General features: G+C 38.7%; 1 protein-coding gene across 1 annotated transcript in view; it reads right to left on the reverse strand.

Annotated features, from left to right (window-relative positions):
* LOC117293136 (dynein heavy chain 3, axonemal-like) overlaps positions 1 to 17,847 on the reverse strand; it is a 69,225-nt gene that overhangs the window by 43,227 nt on the left and 8,151 nt on the right. Inside the window, exons 7-23 of the mRNA XM_033775360.1 lie at positions 15,516 to 15,705; positions 14,912 to 15,107; positions 14,433 to 14,558; positions 14,006 to 14,201; positions 13,320 to 13,499; positions 12,187 to 12,323; positions 11,102 to 11,386; positions 10,100 to 10,284; positions 9,543 to 9,733; positions 6,184 to 6,415; positions 4,058 to 4,269; positions 3,509 to 3,600; positions 2,948 to 3,062; positions 2,559 to 2,675; positions 1,797 to 1,976; positions 1,187 to 1,323; positions 568 to 769 (exon numbers count right to left, since the gene is read on the reverse strand). Of these exons, the coding sequence (XP_033631251.1) occupies positions 568 to 769; positions 1,187 to 1,323; positions 1,797 to 1,976; positions 2,559 to 2,675; positions 2,948 to 3,062; positions 3,509 to 3,600; positions 4,058 to 4,269; positions 6,184 to 6,415; positions 9,543 to 9,733; positions 10,100 to 10,284; positions 11,102 to 11,386; positions 12,187 to 12,323; positions 13,320 to 13,499; positions 14,006 to 14,201; positions 14,433 to 14,558; positions 14,912 to 15,107; positions 15,516 to 15,705 (2,973 nt within the window). The remainder of the gene's footprint in view (positions 1 to 567; positions 770 to 1,186; positions 1,324 to 1,796; positions 1,977 to 2,558; positions 2,676 to 2,947; positions 3,063 to 3,508; positions 3,601 to 4,057; positions 4,270 to 6,183; positions 6,416 to 9,542; positions 9,734 to 10,099; positions 10,285 to 11,101; positions 11,387 to 12,186; positions 12,324 to 13,319; positions 13,500 to 14,005; positions 14,202 to 14,432; positions 14,559 to 14,911; positions 15,108 to 15,515; positions 15,706 to 17,847) is intronic.

Below are 17,847 nucleotides of genomic sequence, written 5' to 3' on the forward strand. Positions count from 1 at the left end.
GAGTATAACAATGTCACGACATTACGTTTTCAATGCTAAAACAGTTTTCTTGACTTGTTTCACTCGTTTCACAAAAACGACGGAACCTCAGTAAGTAATATTTTAAGAGAAGATTTCTACCATCATTCAAACTGTGTGAGTTTAATGTAAATCTGTGGACATTGTGTTTTGTGTGCTACTAAAAGCACCCCTGCCCTTTAAAGAGGGCGCCACAGCAAACAATTGTTTTCTTCTAAATCCATCAAGTTAGAGACTTCTGCTTCTACTGCTTCTGCCTAACTACTGCGTAAACAACAGTAAGGGTTATAGTCACGCAGGTGTAGTGTTGGCAGCGTAGAAAGATAAGTAGTTTGTGAATGGGTGGGTTTGGATGTCCTTGGATGTTTAGTTTAGCCAGGCTAGCTTTGAATTTGTCTAGGGTCGTGGCTTCCTTAATTGATGCTGGTAAAAGGTTTCACTCCAGAAATTATGCAAGGTATGAGAGAGAATTTGAGAATTTGAGAGCAGTCCTTTTTGGTATGAAATGGGATAAAGGATGTCTTCAAGGCAACCTTTCTTAGGAATTACCTTTGCCTTTGCAGGGAAGATCTTGGTGGAGAGTGGTACAGTCTCCTTCTCTGCGCTGATCATACCGACAATCTCCTGTTGATCTGTGAATTCCAACTTAGCGATACCCTCAAAGCATTTCTTGAGATGAGGTTGAACTCTCAGCGGATCTTTGGTTTCCGACAGAATCTCAAGTAGCTCATCGTTGGACAAGAAGAAGAATCTGAAAAAACATTGAGACATATACAAATTGTTGGTGGATCTTCATTTCTTTGTCCTGAATGCGTTAAAAAAATATCGCGTTGAATGGCTCTCCTTTCCGTAAGCAAAGAATCTGCACTTAGGGAATCAGAGAATTCCCCGCTTATTATGTCAAGCGTGTTTCACATGTAGGCAAGGAATTGTTGCTTTAGTCCATGTTTTACACTTTGCACACAGCTAGTGCAGATATTCAGCAATTGCCCTATGATTAAATTGCGTGGGGGACCAGTCACAAACAATGTATAACTTAGTGTAAGTTTGACTGTTAATCTGTTTCTGTTAAGCAAAACTTGTCTGTACTTAGCACATTTTTGTGCTTACAGGCATTATGAATTTGGGACGTGATCTTAAAGGAAAGTTTAGCGAATCGTTTCCTCACCGAGGGAAGTAAAGTCTCTTCTTCTCCAGGTAGTTATTCAGACCTTTCTGAATCTCCTCAAGAAGTTGATTTGATTCTTGAAGTCTCCCCAACATGTTTGGCTGAGCAGTACAAATCAGCGCCTTGGTGTCTTTGATCTAAGAGAGAAAAAAAAATAACAGGAAAACGTTAACAGAGGTTTGAATGCTTAAAAGTAGGGTCACAGATTGTGTTTTTGTCAACGTAATGCTGATTTATAGACAAAGTTATCAGGCTTGGCAAAAAGTAGGAAAATAATGTACGAGCACCAGGGCGGCCTTACTTGTTCAGATGGTGTCTGGGTTAGTTTATTCTTCACATCATTTAATCACAATTTTTCAGATTTTTTAAAGGGCAACAAAAATCAGAAATAAGACTAAAGTAGGGTGTCTGAGTTATTATGAAAGATACAATAAAAGTCACATGAGAAAGTTTCAGCTGAATTCTTGATTAAATTTATTTACTTATTTATTTTATTTTTTTTTTGGGTGGGGGGGGGGGGTCTGCTTTTGCAACAAAATGAACAATTTATCACCCAGACAAAATTGTCCATGAAAGGGTTAAAAAAGATATGAAATCATATTCTTTTTACCGATTCAGTCATGATGTCCTTCCAGTAGCTGTCGACGATTCCAAACTTCCGACCCTCCTCGGGCATCTGAGCCATGATGTCCTCTGAACTGAAGATGGGCTCCAGATACAGCCACGTCGCTTGGCACTTCAGCCATCCATCTAAGATGTCCTGCATCATCACTAGCTTCTCCTCCCATTCCTAAGACAACATGAAAATGGAAACTTGAGCTATGGTCTGGACTTTTCAATACTTTTCAATGCTGAATGGCTCCCAAGGGCGACTGCTTTGCGTGCACGCTAGACACGCTAGAGTGCTTGTATGGCGCTTGTAGGATGCTTTACGCGCGTGTGAAAATGCGATTAATGTGACTCCATTTAAAATGAATCATGTTTTTACAAGGTCGCCCTACACTGGGTACAGTTAAAGACATATCACATGATCAAAGAAGAATGAGAGAGGGACCAGTTACTCTTTGAATTGATTCATCTGTAGTGTGTTGCCATACTTAAGCGTGCGTAAAGAGAGAATCAGCCACAGGCCTAATTAGATTGTGCTAGATTGTAACACACTTCAGTTTGTCAATTCCAGGGGTTTATGAGCGAGCAAGGCATGCTGGGGAAAAAAATGGAGTGGCATGATAGATCAACCCCGGAAACAAGGTTGGTAGTAAAAGGCATTCTACAAACTGGGTCCAGACTTTCTACCCTCCCAGCCTCAGGTTGCTTTACATTGACTAGCACTGATTAACAAAAATGGCTGCATCCTAGACAGTACACCTACCTTCATCTCATTCTCAAACGGTTTGATGTAAGGAGAACCTCTCATAGTTTGTACTTTGACGATGTGATCATCTAGAAGAAGCTGAATCTCATCAATACTGGATAAGATGGACACGCCCTGAAATAGAGACAAGCATTCAGTTGGGAAGGTACTGCATTCTGCTCTAACATCTTCAAGCTGATGCTCATTTCTTCCACGGTAAAAAATCCTTTAAAGTGTAGCCCTCACTTTGAGAAAGAATCTGCTAGGGTCGAAACCTCAGGCCATTAACTATTTTTTGCCTTTTTACCATAGATCCTTTTGGTTGGCAAGTTGCTTGCAACAGCAAATTCTATTTTCTCTAAGCTTAATTTTCTAGTAAGCACAATCCTGGTAGATGTTAAACTTACTGTATCTCTGTATGGGATGAATTCAAAGTGGACGTCTGCCCACTCAATCTTCATCTTCTCCATGGCTTTCTCCAGGGAGTATTCCTTGCTGGCTGAAGCTCCGATCTCCTCCAAACTATGCAAAATCAAAATCAAAATCAAAATCATTAGCCATTTTGAGATATGGTGGCACTAGACCCAGTAACTGGGGCGCTGTACTCGCTTAAAATAAAATCGTCAGTCGTACTACCAAAGATGTAAAAAAGCATTGGTAAAGACGTCTGTAAACTTTATCTTCCAGTACCCGCTAATCCTCTAATCAGATGCTCGAACCGGAGTGTGATATCCGACAACATCTTCTCCCAGTTTTTATATATGCGTATTGTGAGTGTCAATGCGACACGCTCCGTATACGGTCAGTGCAAAATTTACACTCTCAGCTAAGCGCATGCAAAACCAAAAACAAAAACATAACCTAACCTCATTGACTTAATGAGGCTGGAAGATAAATTCCTTATCACACTCACGTTCGTGGAATACAGAAAAATATATTCTTGTGTGATAAGTTATAGTAACCCTCACCTGTCAATGCACTTAGTGAGTCCTAGTTCCAGCATGTGATACATGGAGGTCTCTGGTTTAGGCTTCAACTCAAAACCAACTACCTCACTCATCTAGAAAAACAAGAAAAATATATTGTTTATGTTGTTTATTTCCTGCTTCATGGTTTTTAAAGATTTTCTTTAGTAAAGTTTTATTTTGTTTTTAGAGGGTTTTAAGTCAATCAGGGCTTTGGGGATCACTTGGGACCTTGTCCTTTTTTTTTTTTTTAAATGTGTCACTGCCTCCTGTTTTTATGGGGTTTTATGGGAGTTGTTTTTGGATTGTTTTTTTTTTTAAATGTTAACTGTTGTGTGATTTTAATAGCGTTGGACATGTTGGAGTGCAATCGTCTTTTTATAATTATATAACTACGTAATTATATCCCAGTGCCCTTGAAAGTTTCTGGGGCAAGTAAAATGCAGAATTAACTACGGTAGGCTACTTAGAAAAAAGTTTAAGCTCAAGGTTTGCTTGTATTTGTCTAATTAACTTTTGATAAAAAGCTGGACAAGTAAAAAGCAACCTTACCCGTTCCCAATGGCGATCCCTGATACCAGGATTACAGATGACCCCTAATAGAGGTAGATGAACTTTGAACTTGTCAATCTTGCTCTTGACATTGTTTGCGATGCGCTGAGGACCAGGCTGCTCACCGAAGGAGCGACTGAGTTTGTACATGGTACGAAACATACTGTCCACCTCATCGTTTACTTGCTCAGCGTTCAAGTCTTGGAATGGACCTTGAATTAGAAAGACAATGTATGGCATTGTTTTAGAAGGACAAAAGATGGCATTGTTTTAGGAAGACAATGTTTAAGGAAGAAAACAGATGGCATTGTTTAGAAAGACAACGTGAGGCATTGTTTTAGAAAGTATACATAAGGCATCGTTTTTCTCAAAAAAAATATGTTTAAAAAAAAGTTACATATATTGTTTGTGAGTCATCAGTTAAATGAATTGTAAAGTATTTTTGACAGTTTCATTGGCATCTGGTTTTATTGGCATTAAATGACAGATATTTCTATTCCCCCTGGACAGGATGCCACATACTTCCCAGCTCTCAACGGTACCCATGTTGTACCCCTTGGTGGAGAGAAGCTCAAAAACACAAGTGTCTTGACTGATCTGGCCAGGATACGAACCCACGATTCTGAAAATTACAGAACTTGAGTGATAGATCACTCGGCCAAGAAACCCCCGCTAGAGTACAGTCGACTCCCGTTATAACGAGGTCCGCCGGACTGGCCCATTTTCCTCGTATTATCCGAACCTCGTTATAAACGCAGCGCGCTAAATATAGATACACACGTCATCATTGTGCATGCACACAACACGTGTACGTGCATATACATTGTACACAACACGTGTACGTGCATATACACTTGTGTTAGCCTGCACGGAGCTGTTTGCTTATCAGAACAGCTATTACAAGCATCTTGTACACAAGAATATCATTGCTAAATGTCTTTTATTGAGTGATTAATCAGGGAAATGTAATATTTTGTACAATTTATGATAACAATATAGCAAAGAGATGTCAACTTGCCGTTCAGAGCGAGTGGAATCTGCCGCGTAGCGCATGGTATGAACATGATGCATGCACTGAACGTTCATTTTCGTTGGTGATCGACATGGAGTATCATGATAACAGCATGTCAAGCGTGGGACACCAGCGAGATGTTTCTGGAGTTCCGTTGCACATGGACTGAAGGGAGTGATGATTGTATAAAGGAGCTTGTTTCAGTTGTTTGCCGTTTCCTTTTTTAGCTGTTCCGATCCAGTTGTTTTGTTTCATTTTTCAATTTCTCCTTTTAATTCTTATAACAGTATTTAATTCATTAAATCTTTGTGTATCTGTGTCTTTTAAAATAATTTTCTTTTTGATTTATATTATTGATTTAATAAAATCTTTGCGTATCTGTGTCTTTTAAACCATCTCTATCTTTTGATGTGATTGAATTAAATATTCCGGACGGGCAACCTTTGTTTTTTTCTTTCTTTTCTTAAAAAAAAAACATTTTTGGAAACGGGGGAATCTTTATTCATTGAATTGTTATTATTGAATTAATAATAATATTTTTCATTGAAAAAGGGGCTCTACTAAAAAAAAAAAACTCGAACAGCGGTGACGTTTTTGAAGTTTTGCATGGATGATACGAGCAAGGAATAATCATTAGAACCCCCAAATACTGCCGAGTGCGTTCGCCGACATGAATTTATTAAGTAAGCGGCATGTTTTTGAAATTGAGAAGGATTGTCGTCAGTGGTTTTGAGCCCTCTATTGTCTGCTTGGGTAAACCAGTCCGTTGAATAGACTGGTGGCACTCTACGAGCACCATGCAATTATCACCTCTATTGTATTGATCATGGGGTTTAAGGGCTTCATGTCATTTCTCAACCTTGACGAAGGTAAGCTTTTTTTACACACTTATTCCAGGCCCTCGCTCCAAACGTCTGAAAACAATACATTTTGTCTCCAAGGGACCGCAAAATTACCTCGTTATAACCGTGTTCTCGCTACTTCCGTGCTCGTATAATCCATATTTTAATGCATTGAAACACGCACGGGGCAGTTCGGGACCGGCAAAAAACCTCGTAATAACCGGAACCTCGTTACATGCGAGCTCGTAATAACGGGAGTCGACTGTACATACCATTAAGCCATGTCTCATATTTGGTGTGGAAGTTGAGTGCTGTATTCCAAAGTTGGTCATACGGCTGCTTTGACGCAAACATGGCGGTAATGATAGGGAATTCACTAGCCTCCCATTCCAGCAGTTCTTCCTCTTTGTTCAGTCCATCCAGCTCGTCTTGAGCTGCCTCAAGAAGCTGCTGAAGATCATTCAGGCGTGTTACGTTGGTCGTCATCTCATCCATGCTAAGCATCTAAGAAAAAAAGTAAATGCACATAACCAGGATCAGTAGCGATGCAGAAATAGCAACCGAAATTAAATATGATGCACTTTACTTGCTACTGGTTCCAGACGACTTTTTGCCAAGAGGCAAAATCTGCTACGCAATATGTTTTCTGCTTAGTATTCTTTTAGATTGAGCTGATTATGGCAACCATCTGTAATAATATTCTTCATGACCCCCCCCCAAAAAAAAAATCAAAATTATTAGAAACATAATATGTTGTTTTACAAATCATCGCTTCAGTTATGGCAAAAGCCATATTTCTGTTTCTGCCCATATTTGTCATTTTGTCATCTTGTTATTGTCATGTGTCGTCATGTGTCACACACATGGTTTGTCACACACAAGATGTGATGTGTCACAGGCATGACAAACGAACTATCCCATGGTACGATGTCAAGTTCTGGTGAATGCAGTTTTCACACGCATGGGAGAAATGTTTCTGATTTATTGAAATGTGAATGAAAACAGACTTGAACATGAATGAAAAGTTTGTGACTTTTTGAGAGGTTTGTTTTGCAGAAGGCGGCAGCAAAATGTCATATTTGTTTAACTATCTTGGAAAAAAACCTACAGCATAGTTTTAAATGGATGGGCATGATCAGCAGAATAGTAAACTTGTGGAAAAATTAATGTTTACAAAACACAATTTGGGGTTGAACAATGACAAATTGACTAGAGCCCGAATTGAACCTGTAACCTCCGAATTAACGAGCAGGCACTCTATAAACTAGGCTTTCTAGCCCTAGGTTGGACAGTCTCCCTACTCTCCAACCTTAAGGGGATGTTGTTTTCTTACTTGATACAAAAATCATTTGTTTATCAGCAACTATCCTTCTATCGTCTGTTTAAAACCCTGTTGAATGTAAACATTTCACACTCTATACTGTGTGTTAAAGTAGAACATTTTAGGTTAAACAGAGTAAAATTTTCAAGAGCAGGACTTGAACCTGCAACCTCCCAATTAACGAGCCAGCACTCTACCAACTGAGCTATCTAGCCCTAATGTTGGTGGACTCCCTATTATGTCAATATCTTCTTTTTAGATGGTTCAGACTGTATGATGTGTGTTCTAAAACTTGTAAGAAAAACAAAATACTTTTTAGCGATCATTCTTTTCTGTGTAATTCACTTCCAGGTGTGGGAAGCAACCTTTTTCAGTCAGGTAAAATAAATAGACCATATATGCACAAGCGCCATCTTAAAAATATACTGCAATATACATCTTTGGAAAGCAAGTACAGTTAAAAATGTAATCAAGCTGTGAAGATGGACGCCATGTTGTGCTTCACTTGCAACCATGCCAGGTTTTAAGTATAGCTGTGTACCAAATTGCTTCAAAATCAGCGTGTCATGTGTTGCTCATGGAGTAGGAATTTCGCCCTGAATCCTTTGCGCGCTGACCATGCGCATTGGGACATGCATATGTGCTAGTGATACTCAAGGTTATTATAATAGATGTTAACTTTGCAATCGGCGATAATAATAATAATAATACTTGAACTTAAGAATATAATTTGTTTTTTACCCTGACAACGATATGTATTAAGCCTGGTTCGTACTTCCTGCTAATGCGATTGCGAAGCAAACTTTGACGTAACAGCCCTGTTTTCGCAGGGAATGTTTTGCAGGAGTTGAACACAAGTCAATTGATGCTTAGTGACATCAACATTCGATGGCATTTGCACCAAGTATGAACCAGGCTTAGCACAGTGTACTCAATTACTGAGTTTACAATGCTTCATGACCATCGGTGTAAGGGTAAAAACGAATTTGTTTAAGAAATGTAAAAAATAATTTTCATAGGAATCATTTGAAAATGCCAATTTGGGACAAGCCCCGAACTTTGACCTTTTTGAGTGGAAGTGGAAGTAGGTCAAATCTTAGTAGGTCAAATCAAAGGGGGCATTTGTGGCCACAATTTTAGCACAAGCCACTTGTGGCCTGTAAAATGGTCTGTAAAAAGTTAGTAGCATGGCCTATCCACACTCTCGAATCATATTGTATAAAAATAAAATCGGCTGGACTAAAGATCTACTTTGTGTGCATATAATGCTGATAAAAACAGCAAATGTTTTGGGAAAACTGCAAAGGAGGTGATAAAGACACTGTGCTACGCTTCAATCAAACCTGGGGGACGATTTATGTGCAAAAATTCATGGGGATAAAAAAACACACACAAAACACTCTGTAAGTATCACCACTTACCTTGCCGCGTAACTACGCAAGTGATAAAATGAATAAAGGATACAAAAGGGAATATTAAATATCAAACATTAACTTCAATATGTCAAAAACCGAAGAACGGCATCTGACCCCTGAATTTATACCACAATACTGATTCATTCCCTTACAATTCTGGTATACTTCCAAAAATTCATTTATTGGTTACAGAATGAGAAAAGTTGCTTTTATAACATTTCCCTGCATGTTCTTTGGACCTTAAAACTCCAAACCCTCCAAATCCTTTCCCTCTTTCTTCCCGCATCCGACACTTTCTGCCGAAAATAATAATGGGTGCGTTCGATTAGCTTCCCCAGGTCTACGCGGTGTGTTCATCCCGGTGAACCCCTGCCCACCCTCTTGTGGTGACGTCATGCACCTTGGGCCAGCCGCAAGTGACTCGTTCCACAAGCAGGGCACTTGAGCCCCTGGAATGACGTCAAAGCTATACGAATGTACCAGGGGCAGATCGGAGTTAACCCAGGGAAGCAATTGAATGCACCCACTGGCAACGCTCTAGCGAGTGCTTTGTCACTGTCTTCACTTTTATAGATGTTGCAATAAAGGAGATAACCGATCCTCAGAATGGCGTACCAACCCTTATTAATGAGTGTCACATAAAAAATGCTGTGCTTCCCAGCTAAAACCGCTTGTAGTGTTTACAGCTCAAATATATTGTATGTATATAGTTACTGATCGTTTTTATTGTATTTACGTATACAGTTCTTTCTAGAGGCCATTTTAATTTCCCCAGTGAGGGATAATGAAGTTTTATCTATCTTAAAAAAAAATTCAACTTAAGAGAGAATAGACAGGAATCAGCCCAAAATACCAATTTCAATAACAATTTAAACCACAAAAATTCACACCATACCTCTTTCTTTCTGTAAGATTCCACCTCTTTGTTGAACTCATTGAGTTTCTCTTCAAAGCGCTGAACTTTCTTACGGACCTCCTCTTCGGCTTGCTCTCGTCTAGTCATGAGGCGATTGCGACAAACTTCAAAGACGGTCTGAATGTGCTCCGGCCAATGAAACACTGTGCTGTTCAACTTGATGTCTTCAACTAAAAAGAACAGATAATTTCGATGACCAATTTATGATAACAATCCACTAACAGCTAAAGTAGTAGTCCCGACTGATTTTTTACCTTTCGCCCAGATAAGTTAAAAAGCAGGACATTTCTTTTCAGAACTGAGAAGTCTCCCGAATTCCGAAAAAACTACTTTGTGGTAGTAGAATATAAAGCAAGACAGTTCTCTAAAGAATAAAATCTACCTGGCAAGTAGATAAAAACATGGTGTTACCGCAATCCAAATGTATATTGATACCTCACCATGCAATGCCTCAAATCCCACAAACCATTATTTGCTCAAAATAATTTGTCTCGTCTGAAAATTGGTAATATCAGACAGAGTGTGAGTTTTCTTACATGGCAAATTTGCATAGTCCAGAAGGAACATCAAACGATTGGCAGCCTCGTCAATCTCATCTTTAAGTTTGAAGACAGTCACTTCACTCGACTCTCTCAAGAAGTCAGACAAAGCGACGATCTCAGCGGTGGTGCTTGGCATCTCTCCAAGACGGTCAGCAATCTCGTCATAGCGGCGACATATGCTAATGGGAAATAAACAAAACAATCAAAGCTTTAGAGCCAATCTGTTATTTACCCGGCACAGACAACTGGACAAGGTGAAGAGAAGAATTGAGCAGCAGTCCGCCAAGGTTATCCAGGACACGACGAGGTCAAACAAGGTTTAACCCCGAGTTATCACTTATTACTTTTTGCATTCCTTCCTTTGTTTAACGCCATAGCCGAACTCCCTTGCTTCAAGTTATATTTCACCTTCAAAATCTCTGAAATTTACACTAGATTACCATATGTTTGAGAATCAAACAAAGTTTTTAACTGGATAAAAAAGTCAGGAATGTGAATTTTCAGACTTTCATCAGAATTGGTGCCCGTCTGCCTCCTGAAAAGGTAGGTCTTCCTTTCTTCAGTATGCAGGATCAATTGTTGCGGTACCCGCTGCTAACACATGTGATTCTAACTGCACATCAGCTCTAGCAAAGCAAAGGGCATAGGTTCGAATACCACACGAGTGTCTTGCCTGTGATGTTTTTTTTCACAGAGCTCAGGAAAGTATAGAGTATACAGTACTCAATACACATCAGTGTAAGGCTAAACAAAAAAAACTATTATATTCTTTATCCCCAATGCAAAACTAACATCTATCATGACTCATGTACTTTGATCTTTCTTTTGTGCGGAACAAGCCCTCACAAAAACTCTCTGGAATCTATATCTATGGGGTGACTAACAGGTTCATATGCAAATTTCAACATACCTCCATACATGTTGTTTTCTAGATTCAGATGTTTTTGTCTCACCCCCGAGTAGTGGAAAAACAGACATAACACAATAAAAACTCACCCTTTATTCAACATCCGGTTCTCTTCAACTTCAAACAAGACGAGTTTCTCTTTGAGTTTCTGAGCTCGGGAGCACAGATCGGCGTTCAAGATGTGACAGTCTAGACAAAACATACTCAGAGGTACCGTTATCCTTAATAAGGATATCTCATCCTTAAGCTGCTGATAGCTCGCGATCTTCTTCACAAAGCCTTGTAAGGAGTGACGCTCCTTTAAAAAGGCCACGACATCGGCCTCTGCCTTGGTGTTTAGAAGGTCGTTGTATTTCTTGTAGGTGTTCAGATACCTGCATTCACAATCAGATTCAGCAAATTTTTTGAACATTTAAAATTAATTTCTCAGGAATATATTCACAGTACATTTGTTTGCTTCAATCAATCTAAATATGAGGCTAGTGGATTTACATTGTTATGCATCATGCAGTGATGTATTGGATGTCCTTAGCAACACTCTTAGCAACAGTTGTAGCCATAGCCGTAGCGACTAATGTTTGAACAAAATGGAGCAGAACTAATAAAACCCCAAACTTTTCTGTGACTAACACTTTGTTATCTGAGTTTCAAACAAATATTATTGGAAAATCCAAAAATAATATCAAATACCCCTTGATACACTAAAGCGAAAGTAAAAATTAGTCCCAACTGATTTCCTACCCTCTGCCCAGGTAGTAATTAATAAGCAGAACAGTTTTTTAAGAACTGAGAATTCTCTCAAATTCTGAAAAACTACTCTGCGGTGAGAAAATATACAGCAAGACAAGGTCTCAAAAGAACATTATCTAGCCAGCAAGTAGATACACACATGGTGTTACCACACATGGTGTTACCACAAACCAAGTTTACATTGATACCTCAACATGCAATGCCTCAAATTCTATACAAAATTCATCTTCAGACGAATAATATGATGACCACCACCTAACCTCAATATATCACCTAGTAGCTCAGACAAATGAGTTTTTGTGAATTTATGGAAACTGATTTGAGGTTGCACAAAGAAAAATTCACTACAGCCGGATTTGAACCAACGACCTCCGGTTTATGGAAACTGGAAATTATAATCATTAGAATTCTTTAAAAAGCCCACCTTGTAGGTCCGACTGTGTTCAGCTTGAATATCTTCATGGCCTTATCAATGAATTCTTCTACTAGTGGTTCATCTACTTTGACTGATCTTAGAAGTAGACGTTGATTCTGCATTTGAGGGAAGATTGCACACTCAACCTGAGGGAATAACAGACAAATATCTGGTTTAGTCTTGGCTTTGGAATACAATACAATATGTGACAGGTATAAAACATGCCCACCTATTTGTTTGGTTTAATCAACTTTCCCTTTAACTAATTCTACTGTAAATCGAGCCCACGTCACGTTTCGGGTGTTCCCATACATCCATAATTCCATATGAAGACAGCCCTTTAGCGCGTGCTTCGCTTGTCTTCCCTTTTACAGGTAAATTTCTCCTTTTTGTATTATACATTTCTATTTCTGAAGTTGTTTAAGTTTATAATCTCAGATTGTTGAATGTACTGCCATTTCATCAAGATCACAGTCACTTGTGATTTATAGCAAAAGGAAAATGGATTTCAGATACGTCTTGAAAACATGAAGTGAATCATCAGAGCGCAGAGATGGGGGGGAGACTATTCCAAATTCTAGGGGCCACAAAACTAGAGAAGGTTTTTTTTTCAGCAGCTGATGCTAAAAGTTAGCGATGGTTTCCACAAATCATATCACTTAATAGTAGCACATTTTGTTTTATTTTGTAGGTATATCAAAATTAACCAAACAAGAGGCTGTTTTGATGACCCAAACCAAAAACATGTTTGAGCTACGGTTATTGGTTAAAATTGGGCCCAGGGGTCGATTGCACAAAGAGTTAGGACTCGTCTTATCTCGAGTTAGGACGAGTAACTCAATCTCACTTAGGATTAATCGTAAGTTTTACATGCTACAGTGCAAGGCTGGGACTCGTCGTAAGTCCTAAGATTAATTCCAGTTCGGAAGAGTTTGGTGAAATCGACGGCTGGTGGTTTAATATGGAATTTGGACAAAACCAGTTGCTTTATACCATTAAGAATAGTTAACCTAGTTGAACACAGTTCAAATCAGTTGGTTTTATAATGGAAATTGGACACTATCCAGTCAAACCAGTTGACCCAGTCATTATTAACTAGGTTATACTGGAATTTTGACCTGGGAATTGGAAGCCATCCTTACCCTCTGTAGCTGGTCAGCACTTGCTATGATCTCAGAAAAGCATCTTAAGATGATGTCTCTACACTCTCTGAACGGAGGATCAAAGATGATACGTGGCTCCTCTACCCTCAGCTTAACGATCATAATCTGCGCCACCACGTACTGTAGCTCCTCGTACTCATCTTCAAAGTCATTACCGTTCTGATTAAATGTGAAGAAGTAGAGAGATTGGATAAAAAAACATGAACATTCCTGAAAAAATGGCTTGCAGGTATTGGCTCGAGTTCACAAAGCACTATGGCCTATGTGACACGGGGGAAATTCACAGGCAACCAAATCCAGGCAATCTCCATGAAGAAAAGGCATTAACATTTGAATGTTCACATATTTTTCTGAGGGATCATAAGACAAATTGTTTGGGGAATTACTTATGTGCCAGGCCTGGAATTTCATCTTTGAGAGGGTAAATAAGTCTTTCTCATTCCCGAAAATGTATCTTGCTGATTTGTATTGCCTTGGTACATCCAAAAGTCAATAGTATTTCCTGAGTGATTATGCCCTCTCATGATAACAAGTTTATTATAGGTTGTACGTGTTTACGACACTATTTATGAAGTAGATCGCACATGTACGATTATAGTACTTTCGTACTACATAAACTAAATCATATATGTACGACCTTGGCACTGTAAGAGTTTAGACGTTACCTGATGAATCTGGAAGAACGCTAGGAAGTCAGCCAGTGAATTAATGACCATGCTTCTGAGCTGGATTGACATGAGGGCCGCTACACATGCAAAGAACTCTTGTACTCTCTGAGTCGAGTCTATGTCATTCTGAGGAACTAAATAGCCCCAAAGTTCCTTCTTGGACATGAAGATTTCTGCGCATGTTGGGATCCATCTACAGGAAGACACCAATAGAGAGAATTTTAAAAATTTGTATTAAGAACTTTTTTTTTTAACCATTAAGTTTTCCAAAGAGTTCCAACAAAGACTCAGTTACTAAACTTGTAAATATATTCTTATATTAAAATGTTTTTTATCAAAAGATGGTTTAATGGTTTAACTTAAAATAATTAGGTTGAACAACAAAATTGACTACAGAAGGACTTTAAACCTGTTCTATACTTACGAAGTCTGCAGAACTTGTCTGGCTTCTGCACATTGTTTCTTGACGAGACTCTCAAATTCATTGGGCAGAAGTGGAAGCTCAGCGGCTAAGAGATCTTCCAGACGTACAAACCGCAACATGCAAAACCTGAAAATAACATCAAGTAATTCTTAAAGCTTATTCAGATGTAATTTAAATGGTGTGTCATGACCGAGCAGTCTACATGAACTATTGCATCCGACTGAAGTTCTTATAGCATACTTGTTGAAATGTTGGTCCGAATCACAGTCATGACACTTCCGTCCTTGAGCAAGACGCTCAACCATAAATGGCTTCTCTTAGCCCTGCTTATACTTGTATTGTATCTTTCACTCATTGTATATTTTATTGTTGTCTTTGTGCATGCGCTTGGAGGCTCTTGCACTAGGCTCTTGTCTTTATGATTAAAAGTCAGACGTGCAGCGTATCTGTTTAAGTCTGGCACCCTGTCTCCAACTCACCTGTCATACCACAGGTTCTGTAGCTCCAGCATGATGTTATTAGTAATGAATAGATGCTGCATATTGGTCTCTTTATTGAGGAGGTAGGAGCTATGCCAAGGCATCGGGGCACGGATGATCCGTCTTGGGAACGGGCGAGGGATCCAGGTGATGTGAAGCCGGGCTTTCTCCTCGGGATCTTTCAGGATGTAATCAACTAAAACAATGGAAAAAAAGACATCTTTATAAAACAACAGTTTTGGGCTACATTGCGATTGGACTCTTACTACCAAGGATTCGTAGAATTTGAGTGTTTTGAAAACCAAAAGCTAGAAAAGGGGGAGGGGGTGGCAGGACTTCAGAGACTGTACCCTAATTCCTCCATGATAACATTTTCCCTTTGTTTGTCTGATTTTGATGGATTGAGTACAGCCTGTAGTAAGGCAATGTGATTTTGTTGTCTGGTTTGAGAATGGATTTGTGGGTGGGGCTTGGGGTGGGGCTTGGGGTGGGGCTGTAGGGAAGGAGCCAGGGTTGTTATGGTAGACCTGTGGCGGGGTTCAGGTTGAAGTAGGAAGGTAAGAAGTTTCATCACTCTAGATCAATCACATGATGGATTATTTACCGATCGTTTTTCTGCAGCTGAACTCATAATCTCTATATATCTCATCCTCTAGTTGGTTTCTCAGTTTCTGCAATCCCGTGTCCTCAAGGAGTGACAGAGGGACGTAGCACTGGACGTTATCCATCATGTTATCAGGTGGTAAAGCCAGCATCTCTGGGGTCAATCCTTTACTGATGTAGTAGTGATATCTCTGTAGGTTGGAATAACCGTTTTAAGAGTCAGCAAGAGTCATCGGTGGAAGATGTGAAATGGCAGTGGCGATTATTCTGAAATCTTTTAAATCATTCTGACTGTTTATCTATAGTTGCAGTATTCACAAACGAACACCACTGAAATTTGAATCTCTAAAATAGGGCATTTTTGGCTATTCAAAGTTTAAGACACAATTTTATTGATTTCTAATTAACGGGGGAACTTCAGATGCATAAATTCGCTGGATGCTTACTACCATTATCATCTTTATAACAATTAGGCTTTTAGAAAAAGTTTGCATGTGATTGATTTAGCTAAGTAGCGCATATTTGTCGCACAGACCGTATACTCCCCAGGGAGCTAGAATTATTTAAGGCCCATTGCTTAGGGGTAATAATATTGCAAGCACTTTAAAATGCCCTTCGAGTGTATTAGTACTATTATTATTATTATAAAATTACACAACTTTTGTTCAAGGTCCAAAGTATGACCCTACTTTGAAACAAAAATTAACACCAACGGGAAAAATTGCTATTAAACATGTTAAACATCGTGTCTACAAAATGGTACACTTGATTGTGCTTCCTGTCTCAACCGAAAAATAAACAATAAAACCCCCTTCAGTGGCTCTGTACACAGTTTCTATTTCTATACAAATAAGTAAATATTAAAAAGTAGTCACTTAGTTTCATCAAAACAGAAAGTACAACCAATGTATCCATGGTTAAACAGAACTGCAGGAAATGGCAAAAAATCAACAGAAAGAGTCTGTTGACATATACAGAGGAAGAGACAAAGTTCATAATTAATTTTCTTTTTAGTTTTACAGTCTTCGATTTATCCGACTGGGTTTTGATTTTACTATTTTGTGAATATTCTGAAGACAGTTGAAAGGAGCTTCTGACAAAATTCAAGTTTTCTTCTAAAATCAGGACCCAGTTTCATAGAGTCGCTTCGTTTAAAATGATTGCTTAATAATTGTCTGCTAAGAATTAGCATGATACCAGTTAAGTGAAATGACAACTTGGCTGGTAACCTTATTGTGGTAAGCAAAATTGCATTTGTGGTGATGAGCTGCTTTTTGTGCTTGCAGCTCTATGAAATTGGGCTTAGGTTTCCATTTCACAGAGCAGCTTAAGCACAAATAGCAGCTAAGCATAACTAACTTTGCTTACTAGAATAATGTTATATCATCTGTGACTGGTATCCTTCTCAAATTTTGCTAAGTAAAAAGTTACCAAGCAATATTTTCAGCTTATAAGAAGCTCCATGAAATTGGACCAAGGCTGTGTGACTGAAAGTACAGAATATTTTTTGCAAGAGACATTCTGTAATTTTATAATAATAATAATGAATGATTTTTAAATAATAGCACAAAATTTAAAATGAAGTCTCAAAGCGGTTTTGGAAAGAGAAAGAGTGAAACCAGAACTATTGAATACAAAAATTACAGAAAATACAGAAAGAACTACAAAATGCATACAATGAAATATACAAGTTTTTAACAAAAAGATGTGTCTTCAAGTTACACTTAAACTGTTCTAAAGAGGAGCTTTCTTTTATTCTATTGAGGAGTGAATTCCAGAGTTCAGGAGATGCAACCTAAAAAGCCCTTTGCCCATAAGCTTTGGTGGTGGCTGGAAAAGGAGTGAGAAGAATTTGTGAGCCAGAACGAAGATTTTTAGTCGTGGATTAATTCTTTGAGATATTGAGGAGCTATACCACGTTTGCATTCGTAAGTCGTTACTCAGAGTTTGAAAATTGTTCTCTGCTTAAAGGTAGTGGACACTATTGGTAATTGTCAAAGACTAGCTTTGACAGTTGGTGTATCTCAACATATGCATAAAACAACAAATCTGTGAAAATTTGAGCTCAATTGGTCGTCGAAGTTGCGATATAATAATGAACGAAAAAACACCCTTGTCACACGAAGTTGTGTGCGTTTATAATTTAGATGGTTGATTTCGTGACCTCAAGTTCTAAATCTGAGGTCTCGAAACCAAATTCGTGGAAAATTACTTCTTTCTCGAAAACTATGGCACTTCAGAGGGAGCCGCTTCTCCCAATGTTTTATACTATCAACCTCTCCCCATTACTCGTCACCAAGAAAGGTTTTACGCTAATAATTATTTTGAGTAAT

Source organism: Asterias rubens, chromosome 7 (assembly GCF_902459465.1).
Source record: "Asterias rubens chromosome 7, eAstRub1.3, whole genome shotgun sequence".
NCBI lineage: Eukaryota > Metazoa > Echinodermata > Asteroidea > Forcipulatida > Asteriidae > Asterias > Asterias rubens.